General features: G+C 35.5%; 1 protein-coding gene across 8 annotated transcripts in view; it reads right to left on the reverse strand.

Annotated features, from left to right (window-relative positions):
* Positions 1 to 17,691, reverse strand: part of Pikfyve (phosphoinositide kinase, FYVE finger containing) — a 92,630-nt gene that overhangs the window by 19,229 nt on the left and 55,710 nt on the right. For all 8 annotated transcript variants that reach the window (XM_005396961.2, XM_005396963.2, XM_013520755.1 and 5 more), the window contains 10 exons: positions 15,106 to 15,177; positions 14,142 to 14,313; positions 11,919 to 12,097; positions 10,373 to 10,486; positions 9,916 to 10,024; positions 9,658 to 9,812; positions 9,012 to 9,102; positions 6,579 to 6,639; positions 5,635 to 5,772; positions 148 to 268 (listed from right to left, as the gene is read on the reverse strand). In XM_005396961.2, coding sequence (XP_005397018.1) covers positions 148 to 268; positions 5,635 to 5,772; positions 6,579 to 6,639; positions 9,012 to 9,102; positions 9,658 to 9,812; positions 9,916 to 10,024; positions 10,373 to 10,486; positions 11,919 to 12,097; positions 14,142 to 14,313; positions 15,106 to 15,177 — 1,212 coding nt within the window. The remainder of the gene's footprint in view (positions 1 to 147; positions 269 to 5,634; positions 5,773 to 6,578; positions 6,640 to 9,011; positions 9,103 to 9,657; positions 9,813 to 9,915; positions 10,025 to 10,372; positions 10,487 to 11,918; positions 12,098 to 14,141; positions 14,314 to 15,105; positions 15,178 to 17,691) is intronic.

Below are 17,691 nucleotides of genomic sequence, written 5' to 3' on the forward strand. Positions count from 1 at the left end.
ACTATGATGATATGAAATCTAGGATTGAAAACTACGTATCTGCAGATAAACCTACTTAAATATATAGGGAAAAATCTAGGGAGAGATTTTTTTTTAATTAAGGAAAAACAAAACCATATAATAACCACTGGTATTTATAATACTTACAAAGGAAATGGAATAGGATTATAGCTATTTCCTGGAAGCAAATTTGCAAAGATGGCTTTCATGGTTGACTTTTCCTTCACCTGGCTGTCGGTAGATCCCAGCAAATGTCCATCAAACACATCTAAGATGAAAAATATTCAAGAAGCATAAAAAATTAGCAAAAGTATCAACTTATTTCTCCTTTTCTTTTGGGAATACAAAGAGATGTATCCATACCACAGTTACTAAATATGGTTTAAAATTTCTGATCAAAGAACATGGCTTACAGAATAAAAAAGAAAGCAACAGTAAAGTACACATGACCACTGCCTCCAAGGAACATTTTTTCCTGACATCTCTAAAACTGAGATAATCCTATAATCAACAGTTTTTTATTATTACAGGAGCCAGGCAGTAGACTCAAAGGAACTACCAATGAGCTACAGGTATGAACTTCATTACAGCAATTCATGCTGCCACATCAACGCACTTATCTGCACTGTGGCTACTAAACTTAAATTTAGTTAAGAACTATAATGTTAATGTCAAGGTTTTGCTATAATTAGTCACTACTTAGCAAGAAAAAAAGAAGGCAAGAATTTGCCATTATGAAGTAAGTATTTTTGCTGGAGAAATGGCAGTGTTTCTTATTTTTGACAAATCAACAACCATATGCTTCATGAAACTTAAGAAAGAGTCCCAAAAGGTTCATGATGCTGAATGACATTTTGTTAGAGCAAAATCTATATGTCAAACAGGACAACTAAAGGAAGAAAGAATATAATAAAAAGTTATACTTTAAGAAGTACTATCAATAATGATAAAATAAGAATTTCTAAGGGATAAGAAAGCACTGTGTCAAGGAAATAGCAGTATTTTTCTTTCACAAAGACACATACAAACAAAGGAACTCCAGAAGCTGAGGAAGGAGGATAAAGAGTCTGAGACCTGCCTGGGTGCCACATTGAGTTCAAGGGTAGCCTGAATTATACAGTAAGACCCTGTCTCAAAAATCAAAAAGGAAAAGGGTTAAAAATGGCAGTGTAAAGACAACAGCAAGACACAGCCTCTTCAGGACCTAGAACTGAGACACCTGGAAAACAACTTGGTGAAGAAAAAAAAATGTAGTAGATCTCTGGGAATCAGAAGGAAGCTGACAGAAAATCTAGAAACCAGAAACAAGCTGAAAAACTGGAGTAAAACACAGAAAAAAGGAAAGCAGTCTGCTCTCAGGAAGGGGAACCTGACTCTGCAAACACAAGGTGAGCCCAGAGATGGTCACAGTTCTAGGGACAAAGAACTGACTGGGCTGGAAGCACCAGCCCCAAGAAAATTCCAGTTATTGTAAACTGAAAAAACCGCATGGAGTTTTACTCTGTAGCTGACTCCTAACTCTTGATGGACTAAAATTGGAGAAGAAATCCAGTGCTGCATCCGCTATATTTGACAGCATTTCACATGCCTGCTGGTATACACCAACAGTGCTACATGCATGACTGTCCCATCAAGCAGCTTGTACCACTGAGATGGTACAAACTGACCTGATCAATTATATCAGACTTTTTCCTGATAAAATTAAATCAGAGTTGCCCAACAGAACAACATACAAATTAAATCAGAGCTGCTTGGCAGTGAGACACACAAATTACAGCACTGTGGTGAACTTGTTAATCAGGACCCATATTGGGAAGGCGTTAAGCCTGAGCTACAGAACAACCACACTTCAGGACTTCTGTGGTCACCCCACCACTGGGACTGGATAGGAGATGGTCACAAGAGACAGATGCAGAGGGCTGCAGGCTAGATACCGACTCGCAGAGAAATTTAAACTCAGGCCAAGAAGGACACAGGGGTTCCACTCTCCAAGTTGAGAAGCCAAGTCAGTCATGTGTGGGTTTTGTAGGACGGTGGATCTGAAAGTGCTGGCACTGAGTCCAGGGCACCGCTTGACCCCTCCTACCATACCACCTATATCCAACACAGAACTGAGAGTGATCTGCTTGCTCTCTCTATCTCCCAACATAATCAGGAATATACCTTAGGCTGGATGACTGGCACAGCCTGTGGTGCACAGACACACACACACACACACACACACACACACACACACACACACAGAGTATAGAAACAAACTAGGCCTTATAGAGACTCACTAACTCCTCCTGTATCTGGTGGATGCTAGTAGTGCAGACCTACAAAGAAACTACTCATTCAGTCATTCAAAAACATGGAGGAATATTTTTGGACTCACTTTTCTTTTTTCCTCATTGGATTTTTGGGATTTGTCTTTTCTTTTTTTGGTTTTTTCTTCATTTTGCTGTTTTTTTCTTTTCCTTGTCTATTCTTTTTTCTAATTCTGTTAATTATCCTTTGCCCCCTAACATGTTCCCGCAGATTTGAACCACAGGTGCTGCATGACTCTCCCATCAGGTAGTTTGTCAAACTGGTGGTACAAATGGATCTAATCACTTTTATTGATCTTTTTCCTAATAAAATTAAATCAGAGCCACCTGGCAGTGAGACATACGAATTATAGCCCAATCATGAACAAGTTAAAAGGATCCTTTATCTCAATTTTTCTCTATTCCTTCTCATCTTCCTTTTCTTTTTCAAATCTGACTTCCATTTGTCTTCCCTTTCAATTTTATTAAAGAGCTTGAGGAATATTGGCATTAGATCCTCTCTGAAGTATTCAAGGAATGTAGTTGAATCTGTTGGGTTTTGGGCTTTTTTTTGTTGGTAGAATCTCTTTTTTTAATTTTACATGCCTGTTACAGGATTATTCAGGGTTTTTATATCTTCTTGCTTCACTTTGATAATTCATTTATATTTAGGAATCGAGTACTCTCAAATTTGTTCATGGAAGCCAGCACTGCCTTGATTCCAAACCCAGACAAGGATTCAACTGAAAGAAAACTACAGGCCAGTTTCTTTAATGAACATACATATAAAAATCCTCAACAAAAAATTTCTGAACGGTGTACAAATGAACAAGATCATACATCATGATCAAGCAGGCTTCACCTCAGATATGTAAAGATGGTTCAACATACACTATCAATAAATTTAATACATCACATAAATAGAATCCAGGACAAAAATCAGGGGATCATCTTAATAGATACAAAAAAGCCTTTAACGTATATGCATTCATGAAAAAAAAAAATCTGAAGGAAATAGGTATAGCACTTTATCCCATCTGATAAAAGTTACTTATGACAAACCCACTGCCAACATCAAATTAAAAGGAAAAAAACTGAAAGCTCTTCCTCTAAAAGCAGGAACAAGACAAGGATGTCCACTATCACCACTCCTGTTCAATATAGTACTTGAAACTTCAGCCAAAGCAGTAAGACAAGAGAAAGAAATAAAAGGGGTATGATTAGGAAAGGAGGAGGTCAAACTATCCTTATTCACACGACATGATCCTTTACATAGAAGACCCAAAAAATTTGGCCAAAAGACTCCTAGTACTAATAAACAAATTTAGCAAGGTAGCAAGATACAAAATTCAATACATGAAATTCAACAGTATTTCTATACATCAATAATGAACCCACCAAGAAAGAAAATAGGAAAATTAACAGATAGCTTCTAGAAAAAATACTTAGGAATTAACCTAACAAAAAGAAACAAAAGATGCCTATAATGAAACTACAGTATTCTGAAAAAGGAGATCAAACAGGACATTTAAAAATGGAAAGATAAAGTCAGGTGTGGTGGTACACACCTGTAATCCCAGTACTCGGGAGTCTGAGGCAGGATCTTTGCGAGTTTAAGACCAGCCTGGGCTACAAAGTGAGCTCAAGGACAGTCTGAACTTCATAGCGAGACCCTGTCTCAGAAAGACCAAAAAAAAAAAAAAAAAAGATAGCCCCTGTTCCTGGACAGGCAGTACTAATACTGCCAAAATGGTCATCCTTCCAAAACTGATACATATATTAAATGCAATCTCAATCAAAATAAACATGTACTGAACCAAAAGAGACCCAGAATAGCAAAAGTAATCCACAGCAACAAGAGCAAAACAGGAGACATTACAATACTGGATTCCAGGTTATATTACAAAACTATAGTGATAAAAACAACAGGATACTGGCATAAAAGCAGACATACAGATGAACGGAACAGAACAGAGGATGCAGAAGAACCCCAGCACATTCATCCATCTGATTTTTGACAAAGGGGCCAAAAACATACACTGGAAGAAAGATAGACTCTCATGATATATTAAACTAAAATCAAAATGGACCAAAGATCTAAATATTAAAACAGAAACAATCTGCTCAAAGATAAAATAGGTAAAACTCTTGGAAGACAGAAGGATAGATAGATGAGGACTTTCTGACTACAACAACTGGACCAGAAGTAATACCAAAATTCAACAAATGGGATCATATCAAATTATAAAGCTTCTGCACAGCAAAGGAAACAAACAACAGAGTGAAGAGAGAACCTACAAAATGGAGAAAAATTCAACTATACATCAGAGAGAAAATATCTAGAATATGTAAAAAAAAAAAAAAAAGTACACCTCCCCCAAACAGAAAACCAATCAAAACATGGGCAACTGAAATGAACAGACACTTTTCAGAACAAATACAAATGGCCAATAAATACATGAAAAAATGATCAGCATCTCTGGCTATGACAGAAATGCAAATTAAAACAAAACTGAGATTCCATCTTACTCCAGAAAGAATGACTGTCCTCACAAATTCTAATGAGACTATAGGGAAAAACAAATCCTAATACATTATTGATGTGAATCCAAACTAGTACAACTACTGTGGAAATTAATATGGAGATTCCTCAAAAAACTAAAACTAGAAATTCCATTTGATCCAGCTATTCCTCTTCTAGGTATCTTCCTAAAACAATTAAAGACATCATATTACAGTAGTACATGCACACCCCATGTTTATACAGCACAACTCATAACAGCTAAATCTTCAGAGCAGCTTATATGTCCATCAATAGATGAGCTGATAAAGAAAATGCATTTATACACTATGGACTACTACTCTGCTATAAAGAAGGATAAATTTGAGTCACTTCTAGGAAAATGATGCACCTTGAAACCAAAACGTAAGTGAAATAAACTAGACACACAAGCTTAAATACTGCATGGTTCCTCTTATGTAAGAAATCCAAAATTTAAGTAAATTAAAGAGCAAAATAAAAGACGTAACAAGAAAGAGAGACTGATCTTTTGCAAATGGGAAGAAAAACAAGACATGGGGGAGGAGGGAAGGAGGAAGGGGAAAGGAGAGAGATATAAAAAGAATTAAGATGTATTATGCACATGTGCCAATTCCCCCATGATGAATGTATTTATTATATACCGCAAACATTACTAATAAAATTTTTAAAAATTGAGAGGAAATTTTTTAAAAATGAAGATTACCATCACGCCAATATAGTAGCTAAAAATTAAAAAGCAATTCCAAAGAAACATCTTTCAGTCTTAGATTCAAGTAAGTGTGGTAAAACTGACTTGCACTGTACCTTCGGAACCACTGGCTGTATCGAGCTCGGAGGTCCCTCCCCCTGGCTGTTCGGCCATCACTTCAGGTGGAGTAGGCAGCTGCAGATGGGTAGAACTGGTGGAGCTCTGGCTGGACAGCGTTGTCAAAAAGCGATCCTCTAATGAAAGGCACAGTCTTACATGAGTCAGGAAAAACAAGTAAGTCTGTTTCTACCAAATAGCAATGATTTTTAAATTCCAACTCATATTTCTATTTCCTAAAACACAGAATTTTAGTTATTTATAAACCATCTACATCAAGTAGCTCATGTCACAAAAAAAAGACACCAAAATACGAGAAATAATATGAGTTGATCACAATTTTGATGGCACTGTTATGACTATAAACCAATTCTGACAGGCTAATCTAATACTGTTCTCACTAAACCATGTCTGTGTAAATATTATTTGGAGTAAGAGAGAATGAAATTAGGACACTACGGAAAAAATGACATCCTTATTCTGGGGAGGAAAAAATTAAATTATAATTATTACAGGAAAATATCAAGAATTATAAGTTGAGTAAATTTTCCTACATAAAGCTTCTATGATGAAAAGATGTTCAATGAAATACTGTGACAGATACCTCATGGGATTTTAGTGACACCAAAAATATAAATTAAATAAGACTTTTGCATGAAATGTGGGACCTGATTTTGTAATAAGACAGACAATTCATTTCTTTTTTTCTGTTTCTTCTTTCCTAACAGCAGTGCTCTCTATAGTATATGTATTTCTATGTCCTAATTTATCTTTTTAAAATATACTACATGATCACTTTAAGCTGACAGCATTATAAATGTTCTACAAAAGGAATAACTGCATCAGGAAAAAAAATGCTCAAAATTACCAGTTCAAATCAACTTATACAGTAAAAATTTTCTGTGAAACTAATGTCAAATGATCAGTAGAGTCAATGACCAACCCTTTTCTCCATTTTGAAGTCCGGGAGAAATATTTCGTGGTGATGCATCCATTCCACTTATCTGTGCAGAAGTAAGAATAAGGAAATATTAAAATTACATTTTAAAGATTGTATAACCCTGTGAATCCTAAGCCTTTTGGTCTCAGGATCTACTTATACTCTTAAAAATTACCACTACCTCTCTTATAATTTAAAATAGTTTTTAACTTATTAGAAATATTTACCTGATTAGAAATTAAACTTGAAATCATTTTAAAATATGCACTTAATTCATTTAAAAATAAAACTCATTACATATTAACATGAATACTGTAACAATTATAGAAAAACATCTATTTTCCAAAATTTAAAATAAAATGGGTAAGAATGAAACTGTTTTACATTTTTATAAAATTCTTTAATGGTACAGATGATAGCTAGCAATCAGTAACTGCAATTAATCTGCTGAGAAATAGCTATAATTAAAATCCTGGCTTCATATAGACACAGTTAGGAAAACAGAAAAATCTTCAGAATCTCCAGAAGAACAATGGGCCCTCAGGAGTTCTTGAACCATACTTTGAGGGTTTCATTCTAAACAGCAAGCTCATTTCTTGACATGAAAGCATTTAGGAATACATATGATTATCCATTGAGGCCAGTAATCTTTTATTATCAATGAACCTACTCACATCCTATGACCTATGCATAAGATATGTAGAACAACTCTCAGCCCCATATAAATTTTTTTCAAGGTCATTTCTTAGGTTACTGATTAAGGATCACTATATCATAGAAACACCCCTGGCCACCTTACATAAAATAACTCACCACCACCACTTCCTTGTTCTTACCAAAACTATCTTTTTTCTTTAGATGTTATATTTGTTAAATGTTTATGGGTTCAAATGTTTATGATCAGTCTCTTCCTCACTAAACAAATGTTTAATGAGAAAAGTAATTATGGTCTTCGTTTACAGCTGCATGCCTTATAATCTAAAGTGCCTGACATACAATCAGCACTCAAGAATTATTTTTCAAGTGAATAAATACAAAGGCAGTACAAAAAAGGTTCAAATCAATAATCAATCTTTCATAAAGATGACCAATACTGAGTCAACTTATATTTTCAATTCCATTTCTAAAAGCTATAATCTAAAGGTTTTATACCACTAGTTTTGTAGTATATTGAGCGAGCAAATGGAAAGGTCACCAATAATCTGCGCTAGTCATTTGGACTTGGACTAGATGACAAATGCCAACATACAGCTTAACCGTGTTCCCATTCTCACCTAAACTTTAAGGAAACATGATTTAAGGAAACAGTAAGAGACATAAAGGGAGAATCATTATCAATTACTAAGTAACAAAAACATTTAAAACACTTGGAGCCATCGTTCAATGAAAATATTTCTCAACAAATACTACAGAGTGTACAAAAGAAAATACTGTCTCAAAAGCCTTTGTAATATAAGGCCCTTACACTGACATCAAATCGTGTGAAATTTGGCCACTATAACAGCATTCTAAAATGGCCTCAAGACTCCCAGCCCTTGGTGTAAACACACCTTCTCCCACTCAATCAAACACTAATGTAGGTACTGTCGTGAAGGTCAGCTGACCTCAAAACAGGAAAAAATCCAGGTGGCCCTGATGTAATTATGAGTCCTAAAATCTGTTTCTATAAATCAAAGGAATTAAGTGATCTTAACCATAAGAGGGATTTGGCCATTGTTTCAGGCTTTGAAGATGGAGAGGACTGCATGACAAGGAGCACAAACAGTGTCTTAGGAGGGGAAAAACTTGTGGTCTACAGCCACCAACACAAGAAGTCAGTCCAGTCCTGCTAGGAACTGAATTCTGCCAATAACCTTGGAAGAAGACCTTGAGTCTCCAATAAGACAGAACCTCTGGCCAAATCACTGACTTCAGTTCTGAGAGATTCTGAGCAGAAAACCCAGCCATACATGCCAGATCTCCAGCTCAAACAGAAACTGAAATAACAACTTCATGTTTTTGGACACTGTGTGAGACAGTAATCTGTTACTCAGCAAGAGAAAACTAATACAGTTGGAAAAGAGTGATCAGGCCACCTTACCCAGTTCAGACACCTTAATAACAGCTTCTCACTTAAGCACAAAGATCACCCAAAACTGCACAGTAGGATAAATAAGGACTTTGCTACACACTGAGCATGCACATCTTGGCATCACCATGACAGTATCCTTACTGATGCCAGGGGCAGCAGCTCTTGGTATTTCAAATGAATTGATTATAACACATTTTATCTTAGGCTAGCATATAAAAGCAATCCAAGTCGCATCTCCTTGAAACGTCACAATTTCAAGATGGAAAACCCTACTTGATATTAATAAAATCATCTATTAAACTAATACTAGTAAGTGTGTTAATAATATTTCTATCAATGGGACAAAGACTATGCCATTTTACTACCTTGCTTTCTTCTCCTTGTCTCAATCTTCCAGGACTTGGAGGAACTGAAGGCCGCTTTTTGCCTTTTTCCTGCTGGAATAGTTCCTGCAACCTACAACCAGAGGCCCAAAAAAATGATGTACATGAATGTTCTCTTTATAACTGAAATCACTATAATTAAATTTTCCTATTTGGATACATTTTAAAGTTCTATATAAGTAGAACCAAGGTATTGTCATATCTAACCAACCAATCAAGAGCTCTTACTGAGAGACTATAATGTTAAAAGAATAGCAAGTTATTATCAAGAAAATGATTTCTAAAAATTGATATTTAAATTATGACATAAGATAAACAAAATTCCTGCCTAGCCAAAGCAATTATTAGTTGTTGTCTCTACTTCAGTTAAATTCCATTCAGCAGCACACACCTTTGAAACAGCATGAAAGCTGTTTCCATTTTGATTTTTATATCTTCACAATCTAAAACTTAGCACACATATTTTAAAGGATGAAGAGGAGGGAAAAGTGATAAAAATACTTCTGTATTACTTGAAAATAAAACGAAACATTCAGAATTAATAACAAATTTTAGTTTTAAAAGTATCAGAACACAGCAAATTTGGCACTAATTTAATAGTAAGAAGAAACAAACTGCAAAGTCATACCTGTTATTCCAAGCTTGCAGCACTTCACAGAGACTTTGTTTCTTGGCAATGAGTGACTCAAAGACGGACTGCAACTGCTGAGGGGTATCCACAGAGGATGACATGAGCCTTGCTTGCATCTTTTCAATCCAGTTCTTGAACTCAACTTCTTCCATCTGTAAGGCAAAAAACAGAATCAGTACATTGAGACATTACATAGATATTACCCAAAAGAAACTTCTAAGTTAACTTTAGAATTTCTACCAAGAAATGAGTTACCTCTTTCTGTGCAAAGATATCTTCCATTTTTTCCTCTCTTGTTTTGCTAAATGTATCAGTCTTCAAAGATGCAAGTCTTTCATCAACAGCTAAATATACCTGTGAAACTCTAAAAACGAGAACATCTTCAGAGAAGGTGGAATCAAGTTTTGTTTTATATAAATAAGGAAAAAAGGCATCATATACAAAACTATAACTGAAATATATTCTAATTTAAATCCCATAAAATTTTGCATACTTCAAAATTTTAACAGTGGTTTGTTACACCTGAAAGTTTGACCTTAATACTTTCCTATATTGTCTACACTTTTCTTTTTTCACACAGGCACATATACAATACAGTTAGAAGAATTAAGCTGTTTACCTTTTCAAAGGAAGTGAACAAATGACATTTTGGTATCTACAGATTACAGACACTACTGAACAAAAAGGGATGATCAGAGAAACTGAAACTTACTTTTGAAAGAAATCTTTGAGATCCTGAAGAAGGGATACTTTCAGTGGAGTCTGCCGTTTAATGAATATTTTGGGGAGTGGAACACATACTTCAAGAAGCCGAATGGGAGAATAACTAAGAGAAGAAAATAAACATGACAGTAGAAAACTGAAAAACTATTTTAAAACCTTGAGTAGAGCTATACCCAGATAGTCAACTAAATCCTACGAGGCATAAGAAAAAAATAGCTTCCATAAACTTTACAGCGTTTTAAAACAATACTAAGAATATTGAAGGTAACTTTCAATCACTGTAAGTGTCTTCTCCAATTCTGGAAGGACTTTATTTTATCATAGCACTATGATGCCATCATCGTACCTTACATTCATTACTTTACCAAGTCCTGAGGAGCCTTCATACATTTTTACTTCCTTTCCACCTGAGGTACTGACTAGTAAATGCTATCTGCCCCCCATCTATGCCCTAGATTCTGAAAGAAAGTAAGTTTTAATCAGCAAATGTTTTCTGAGAGTCTACCATATGCCAGGCACAGTTTTAGGTGAAGATTACAGCACTAAAATAAGGGCGAAAATTCTTGTCCTCATGATTTAGGAATAATAATATTGGGTAATAAAACAAATTCATATTTAAAGACTATTTTAGATGGTTTAAGTGCTATGGAGAAAAATAAAGCAAGAAAGAGATGCAAGTAGTGCCAGGCCTAAGAGAGCGCTAGGGCAGGTAAAATGTGAACACAGACCCACAGGAAGTACGGAAAGAGCAGGGAATGAGCAGTTCAAAGGAGAACAAGCAGAAGGCTCCAAGGCAGGAACCTACCTGACATAGTTGAGGCCCAGCTGAGGGGCCAGAAAGGTTGCTGCAGGGTGACCAAAAGAAGAATAGTAGGAGATGAGAACAGCAAAGCCCTGGGCAGCCCTAGCATGTGGGCACTTAGTGGCCAGGAAAAGAACTCTGGTTTTCACTCAATGAGAAGCAGACACCCTTTGGAGCATCTATGGACACTCAGTGATCTGCGCTGATTTTCCTTGCACAGGTTCACTCTGACTGCTGTGCTAAGCACAGGTAGCAGAGGCATGGTCGAAAGGAGAGTGGCGAAGACTAATTCAAGGACAAGGAAAAACAGAGGTTTAGCCCACAATGCTAATGCTGAGGGCTGTGAGGTGTTCAAATTCTGCCCATGTTCTAAAGGCAGAGCCTGGAGCACTCTCAAATTATTTAATACCACAATGACAACTATTCTTTGAACTTGTAGTTTTATTTTTATCAGAAATACTTGATTATTTTTATGGCAATTAATACCATGGCAAAAATTCGGGACATGTTTTCAGATGCTAAAAAGAATTAAGATTGAGACTAAAAACAGATCAACCAGGGTTCAAACTGTGTCTCCACCACTAGCTACCTCTCTAAGTAAGGATAACTATAATAAGCAGATTCCACCCTTGCATTCCGCATTTACAGGAGTGAGCATGTATGAGTTAATTCCATCTAGTCACAGTAAACACATTACAAAGCCTCTAAGCACAGAATCCCTTTGGTACCTTACCTGAAAGATGCCACCATTTGGTTATAGGAGAAATACTGGTGATAATCATGGTGGATGGAGTGACCACACGGCTCAGCATTGGCTCTTCGTGTGTACTGATGCCCATAAAACCTCAGTTCAAGGTACTTTGCAAATGACATCGACCAGGATTCATTGGAAAGTGCAACAACAGGTGTTACCTGTAATTCAACAAAAGTAATTTATCTAATCACATACCATTTTTAAATGTATTTTCTAATCCAAATTTAATACATTCTGATTGCAGTAAACAGAAAAATACAAAAAGCCCAAAGGCAGGTGGTAAGGGAGAACAGTATCACTAATAATCCTACCACTAACATCAAAATACCTGTAAATGTTTACTTTCTATTTAGAAATACACACACACACAGCCAGTGTATTTGTAAACAAAATTCTTTTCTAGTTAGTCTTGAAACTTTTATTCTCTAAATAACAAATACACCATAAACATTTTCCCACACAAAATATTATTTACAACTTTCTAAATGGCTGTAGGATATCCTATTATGTGAACATATATTTAATAACTCCTTACTGCTATATCCCTAAGAAAGTGTAAATTTTTCCTTATTTGGATGATGCGCTGATGAATATTCTTGTATATTCACACTTAGAAAATAGCCGTAATTATTTTCTTGGAGTAAATTAATAAAAGTTGGAATTGGCTAATCAAAGAGCACAATCATATATGTGACCTTTGATACTTTCTGGCATGCTGTCTTCCAAACAGGTGTGCTGGTTTTACATGAACTCCAACATTAACAGTACTTAAGAATGTCAATTTCCCCACTTTCTTATCAATCCTGAAAATTTAAAATGTGCTTCTTAAAAAATGTATTTTAAAACATTAGTAACATTTGATTCCAGTCATATTTTCACTACTAATAAATCTGCACATATACTGGCCATATGCATTAAGCTGTTCTGTTCATGCCTTTTTGCCCAATTTTTCTATTACTATACCATGTTTTATAGAAATTTAACATTAAGTATAGAGTACTTGGTCACACAACCTGTAACTTTTCTTTCACAAAAAGTATTTTGTAACAAAATTATCTTTTCCTTTTTAGTATTCCTCAAAGCAGACCGTTTGGTTTTGAAAATAAAGTGCATATACAAAACCACTTAAGTTATTCATTCAATGCAAAGGTCAATCTACAGAGTTCACAACAAAATGCTACCAGCTATTTAATGGAAACTAAAGGCCTATAAAAATAAGTATGAAAGACTGATGATGGTTGGAAATGACTTCAGGTTGGTATGCTCGGGAGTTCCAGGGGAACTAACTTTGCCTTTGCCATTCTCAATTACTAATAGTAATACAAATCATAGTATTATTTTTTCTGTAATTCTCATACAACTCTTTAAAAAGCACACTAAAAATGTCAAGAAAACAATAAAGCCAAATTTGGAACACATTGCAATGTGGATTAAAATTACCTATTAAAAATATAATATTGGCACCAAATGTTGTCCTAGAGTAACAAAAGTAAAGAAGACAGAGCCAAGCGTGGTGGCACATGCCCGTAATCCCAGCACTTGGGAGGCTGAGGCAGGAGGATTGTTGTGAGTCTGAGACCAGCCTGGGCTACAAAGTGAGCTCAAGGCCAGCCTGATCTGCACAGCGAGATGTCTCAAAAAGACCAAAAAAAAAGAAAGATGTACAGAAGAAATAGAACACGTCTTTTTCTCAAAAATGTACATGAAAACAGTAAAAATCATTTTCAACTATATCTCTTCAGATAGAAATCTGGATATAGGCTCAAATCTATTAAGCAAACACCCTAATACACTGTAATTATTGCTCTGTAGGTATGCCTCCTCCCCTAGAGGACAGATACCAGCCTTAATCTTTTTTCATTCCTAAGATCTAGCACAGTACCTATCATATAGAGCTAAATAGGGTAGGTATTTGCTAAAAGAATAAAGAAACATAATTGAGAATTGTCTCAATATCAACATATTATGCTGGACAAGGTTCCTGTATTATAGTTCATGGCTGATATGGTCCTAAAGTGAAATTATCAAAAATTAAATATCAGACTGCATATAACAACACAAGAAGGTAAATAAGAACAGAATGAATGATAAATAACAAGTTCCAAAATAATACAGGCTACCCACCCCCCCAAAAAGGAGCTATACAAATAAAGAAATAAATTTCATTTGAAGTATTATGCCCTGTTACAGTATGTAATTTACCTGTTTGCAGATTCTGCACCAGGAATATGTGAGAATAGTATGTTGATATCCAGGTACTGGAGAATCCAACTCCTTCAGAATTATCTGAACACAGCCTTGGCCATGGACAAAGCGACGAATGTGATGCACCATGGGGGTATCGCAGAACATGCTAGGACACTGATAAGAAGGCCTTTGACAAACAAAAGAGCTCTTCTCACATTAAGTATGAAGCAGAGAAGCATGAAGAATGAATACAGTGGTACCTTGATTCACTAACTTGATTTTTTCCATGATTCTCATCACAAACCAAACTGAACAAGAACCAAATCAAACGTAATGGTTAGGTTCAACATTGAACTTATGGGAAAACTGATTCAGTTCTCATCCAGTTGGTTTGCAACCAGAATCGTGCAGAGAACTGAGTTTATGAGCCGAGATACCACTGGGCTAATCAGAATCACTGTCAAAGAAGTAGAATGGTGACTGGTGGACAGTCTGTACCAGGACTTACACTGCTCTGAACTACAGTATGATGATCATTTCCACCTGTTAAGTGCCTTCTATTGCCAAATGATTTTAAAACATGTCATTTTACTCACTAAAATCTTTCTGGGAATTGCTAATGTCCATTAAGGGAAGTGATAAAGATTGAATTATTTGCTCTTTGTCATGTGAGTGAGTGACAGCACTAAAACTTAAACAAAGGTCTAATGGATTTAAATCACTGTAAAAACAGACAACCTCAAATAGTCTTAGAGATGACAGGTAAGGAGATGGGCAAATATACGAAGAATGTACCAGATTAAACATTCCAGTTTGAGCATGAAATAGATTACTTCTTTGTAAAGTATATTCTGATATGTGACACAAAAGTTAAGAACCACACAACCATATCTGACATCCAACCGATGTTTACATGTCAAGTTGAAATACTAGGCTTCAAAAATTCATAATGAAACATAAGGGTAAAATTAATTCTTACCTGAAACAGTATCTTTCTAAAAATATTCCTAATGTAAGATCATTCTTCCCATAAAATTCCATTGTTACAATCCTAAAAGAAGAGATTACTACTTAAAACATACTGAAAGAATTACCACTCAGTAAAAAAGCACTTGATGAGATTACACATTCTGGTTATTAAATGCGCTTATCATGAAGCACTGAAGCATGTAATATTTGTTGTTACAGAACCGCTTTTGCATCATCTTGTAAAAGCACGTTTACATGAGCTACACTGTAGCATCTCTTTCTCTCCCAGGTCATTAGTACCCTATGAACTATTTGATGAGGATGCATACACTCTAATAATAACAGAGTATTACCAGTAACTACAAGTTCCCTAGAAAGCCTTAAGCCCATCATCATACAAAAGGACCCCTACTTCCTGCTGTTTAGTCCAGACCTCTACTGGGGATAGGGAAAAGTCACTCTTATTCTTGCTAATGAGTAAATTCCTAATTTTGTATCTAACTTATAAATACCCGAAAATAAGAAAGTTTCACTACATATATCTTGAAATGCACATCTACTCAAGCTTTGGTCTGAAGAGTTCATAAATTCCCAAAGAAAATCTGTACGGGTTTCCCCAGCCCCAGACTTACTTGCTGAGCTACGTAATTTCTAAGAATCCCTTATCTCAGTACTGAAAATAAGTGTTCTGTCATGGCAACAGACTATAAAAAGTGTAATTATGTTCTATATTGTGTGTGTCTGTGTGATGCTAGAGACTGAACTCAGGGATCTTGCGAGCGCTAGGCACACAACTCTAGAACTAAGTTACATCCCCAGCCTCTCCATAGTATTTTCTAAACTAAAAGTAAACTACATAGTAATGTAAAACAACATAAGATTTTTGTGAATATCATTTGGAACAGTAATTTATAACATTATAAAATGCATTTATATTTATACCAATCAAATTAACCACTTATTAGTCCAATTACTTAAATACAAGATGACCAAAAAAGCATATTTTTGTTAATTTTTATAAGATTATATAACAGGAAATATAAAAACTACAATTTCATCACGTTTGCTCAATATAGAGAACTGACTGGTTGAAATGACACCTCCAGAACGATGCTCAGGACAGTCAGTATGTAAACTAACACACTGCCTGAGTGATGCTGGGGTAAACTGTTAAGTACATAGTTCGAATTAAATTTTAGAGTAAAGCCCATTACCAAGGCAAAAGGCTGGACTAGGGTTGTAGTTCAGTAGCACAACACATGCTTAGGCTGAGCAACCAAAAATCATAGGTAAAAAGCTGAGTGTTTTTACAAAAATGATGCCTTAAGGAAAGCCTGGCTAAACTGCACATACTACAATCATAATACTTATAAACCAGCTTTTGTATGTCAATTTTCTCACTTTTTATTAGCATATGTCTGTGATACACAATTACATTCATCTTGGGAAATGGTACATATTCATATCACATCTCAATCGCTTTTACTCCCCCTTCCCTCTCTCATCCCTTCTCCGGATCCTCTTCCCATTCAGTCTACCTCCCTGTTTCTTGCAATCTCTTTCATTTGGCTATTTCTTTATATTTTGTATTTCTCATATAAGAGAACATATGTGATATTTAACCTTCTGTATCAGATTTATTTTGCTAAGCATTATGGTCCCAAGATTCATCATTTTTACAAATGACTCAAATGTATCCTTCTTTATGGCTGAGGAGTACTCCACTGGTACATGTACCACATTTTCTTTATCTAGTCTTTATCTCTACAGGGCATTTCAATAATTTAACTATTGTGAATTGTGCTATTATGAAGATGGGTATGCATGCACAACTATAACATGAAGACTTTAACTCTTTCAGAAAAATATCCAGAAAAGGTATAGTAGCTGAGTCAAGTGGAATTTCTATTTTTCGTCTTTTGAGGAATCGTCCTATTGATTCCCATAGTGGCTGTAGTTTACATTCTGACCAACAATGGGGAGATAGTTCCTTTTTCCTCTTAACCTTTCCAGCATTTGTTTTATGAGTCCTTAATGACTGCCACTCTTATTGGAGTAAGAATGAATCTCAGTGCTGTTTTGATATGCCTTCTCTAACTGGAAAAGATGCTGAACATTTTTAAATGTATTTACTGGTAATTTGAACTTCTAGTGAAAAGTGTCCATTCATTGCAATTGCCCATTTTTTACTGTTTTTGTGTGTGTGTGGGTACCAGGAATCGAACTCAGGACCTCACACTTGTCAGGGAGGTGCTGCACTGCTGAGCTGTATCCCGGGTCCTTGGGTCTTTTATTTTGCAGGACTCTATATATTCTAAGTACTAGTATTCTGTTCAAGGAGTAGCTAACAAAAAAACACAAAATTTCCATTCTGTAGGTTTTCTTTTTCACTCTTGGTTATAATCTCTTTTGTTGATTCTTGCTATTATTTCTTGTGATATTAGGGTTCTGTTCAGAAAGTCCTTGTGTATTCCTATGTCTTCAAGAGTTTTACTTATTTTATCTTCCAGATGTAGTGTTTGTGTTGTTCTTTCTAGACCTTTGGTCCATTTTGATTTTAATTTTTACAAAGAAGGAGAGAAATGCATCTAGATTC

Source organism: Chinchilla lanigera, unplaced genomic scaffold (genome assembly GCF_000276665.1).
Source record: "Chinchilla lanigera isolate Chin_1 unplaced genomic scaffold, ChiLan1.0 scaffold00056, whole genome shotgun sequence".
Classification (NCBI taxonomy): domain Eukaryota; kingdom Metazoa; phylum Chordata; class Mammalia; order Rodentia; family Chinchillidae; genus Chinchilla; species Chinchilla lanigera.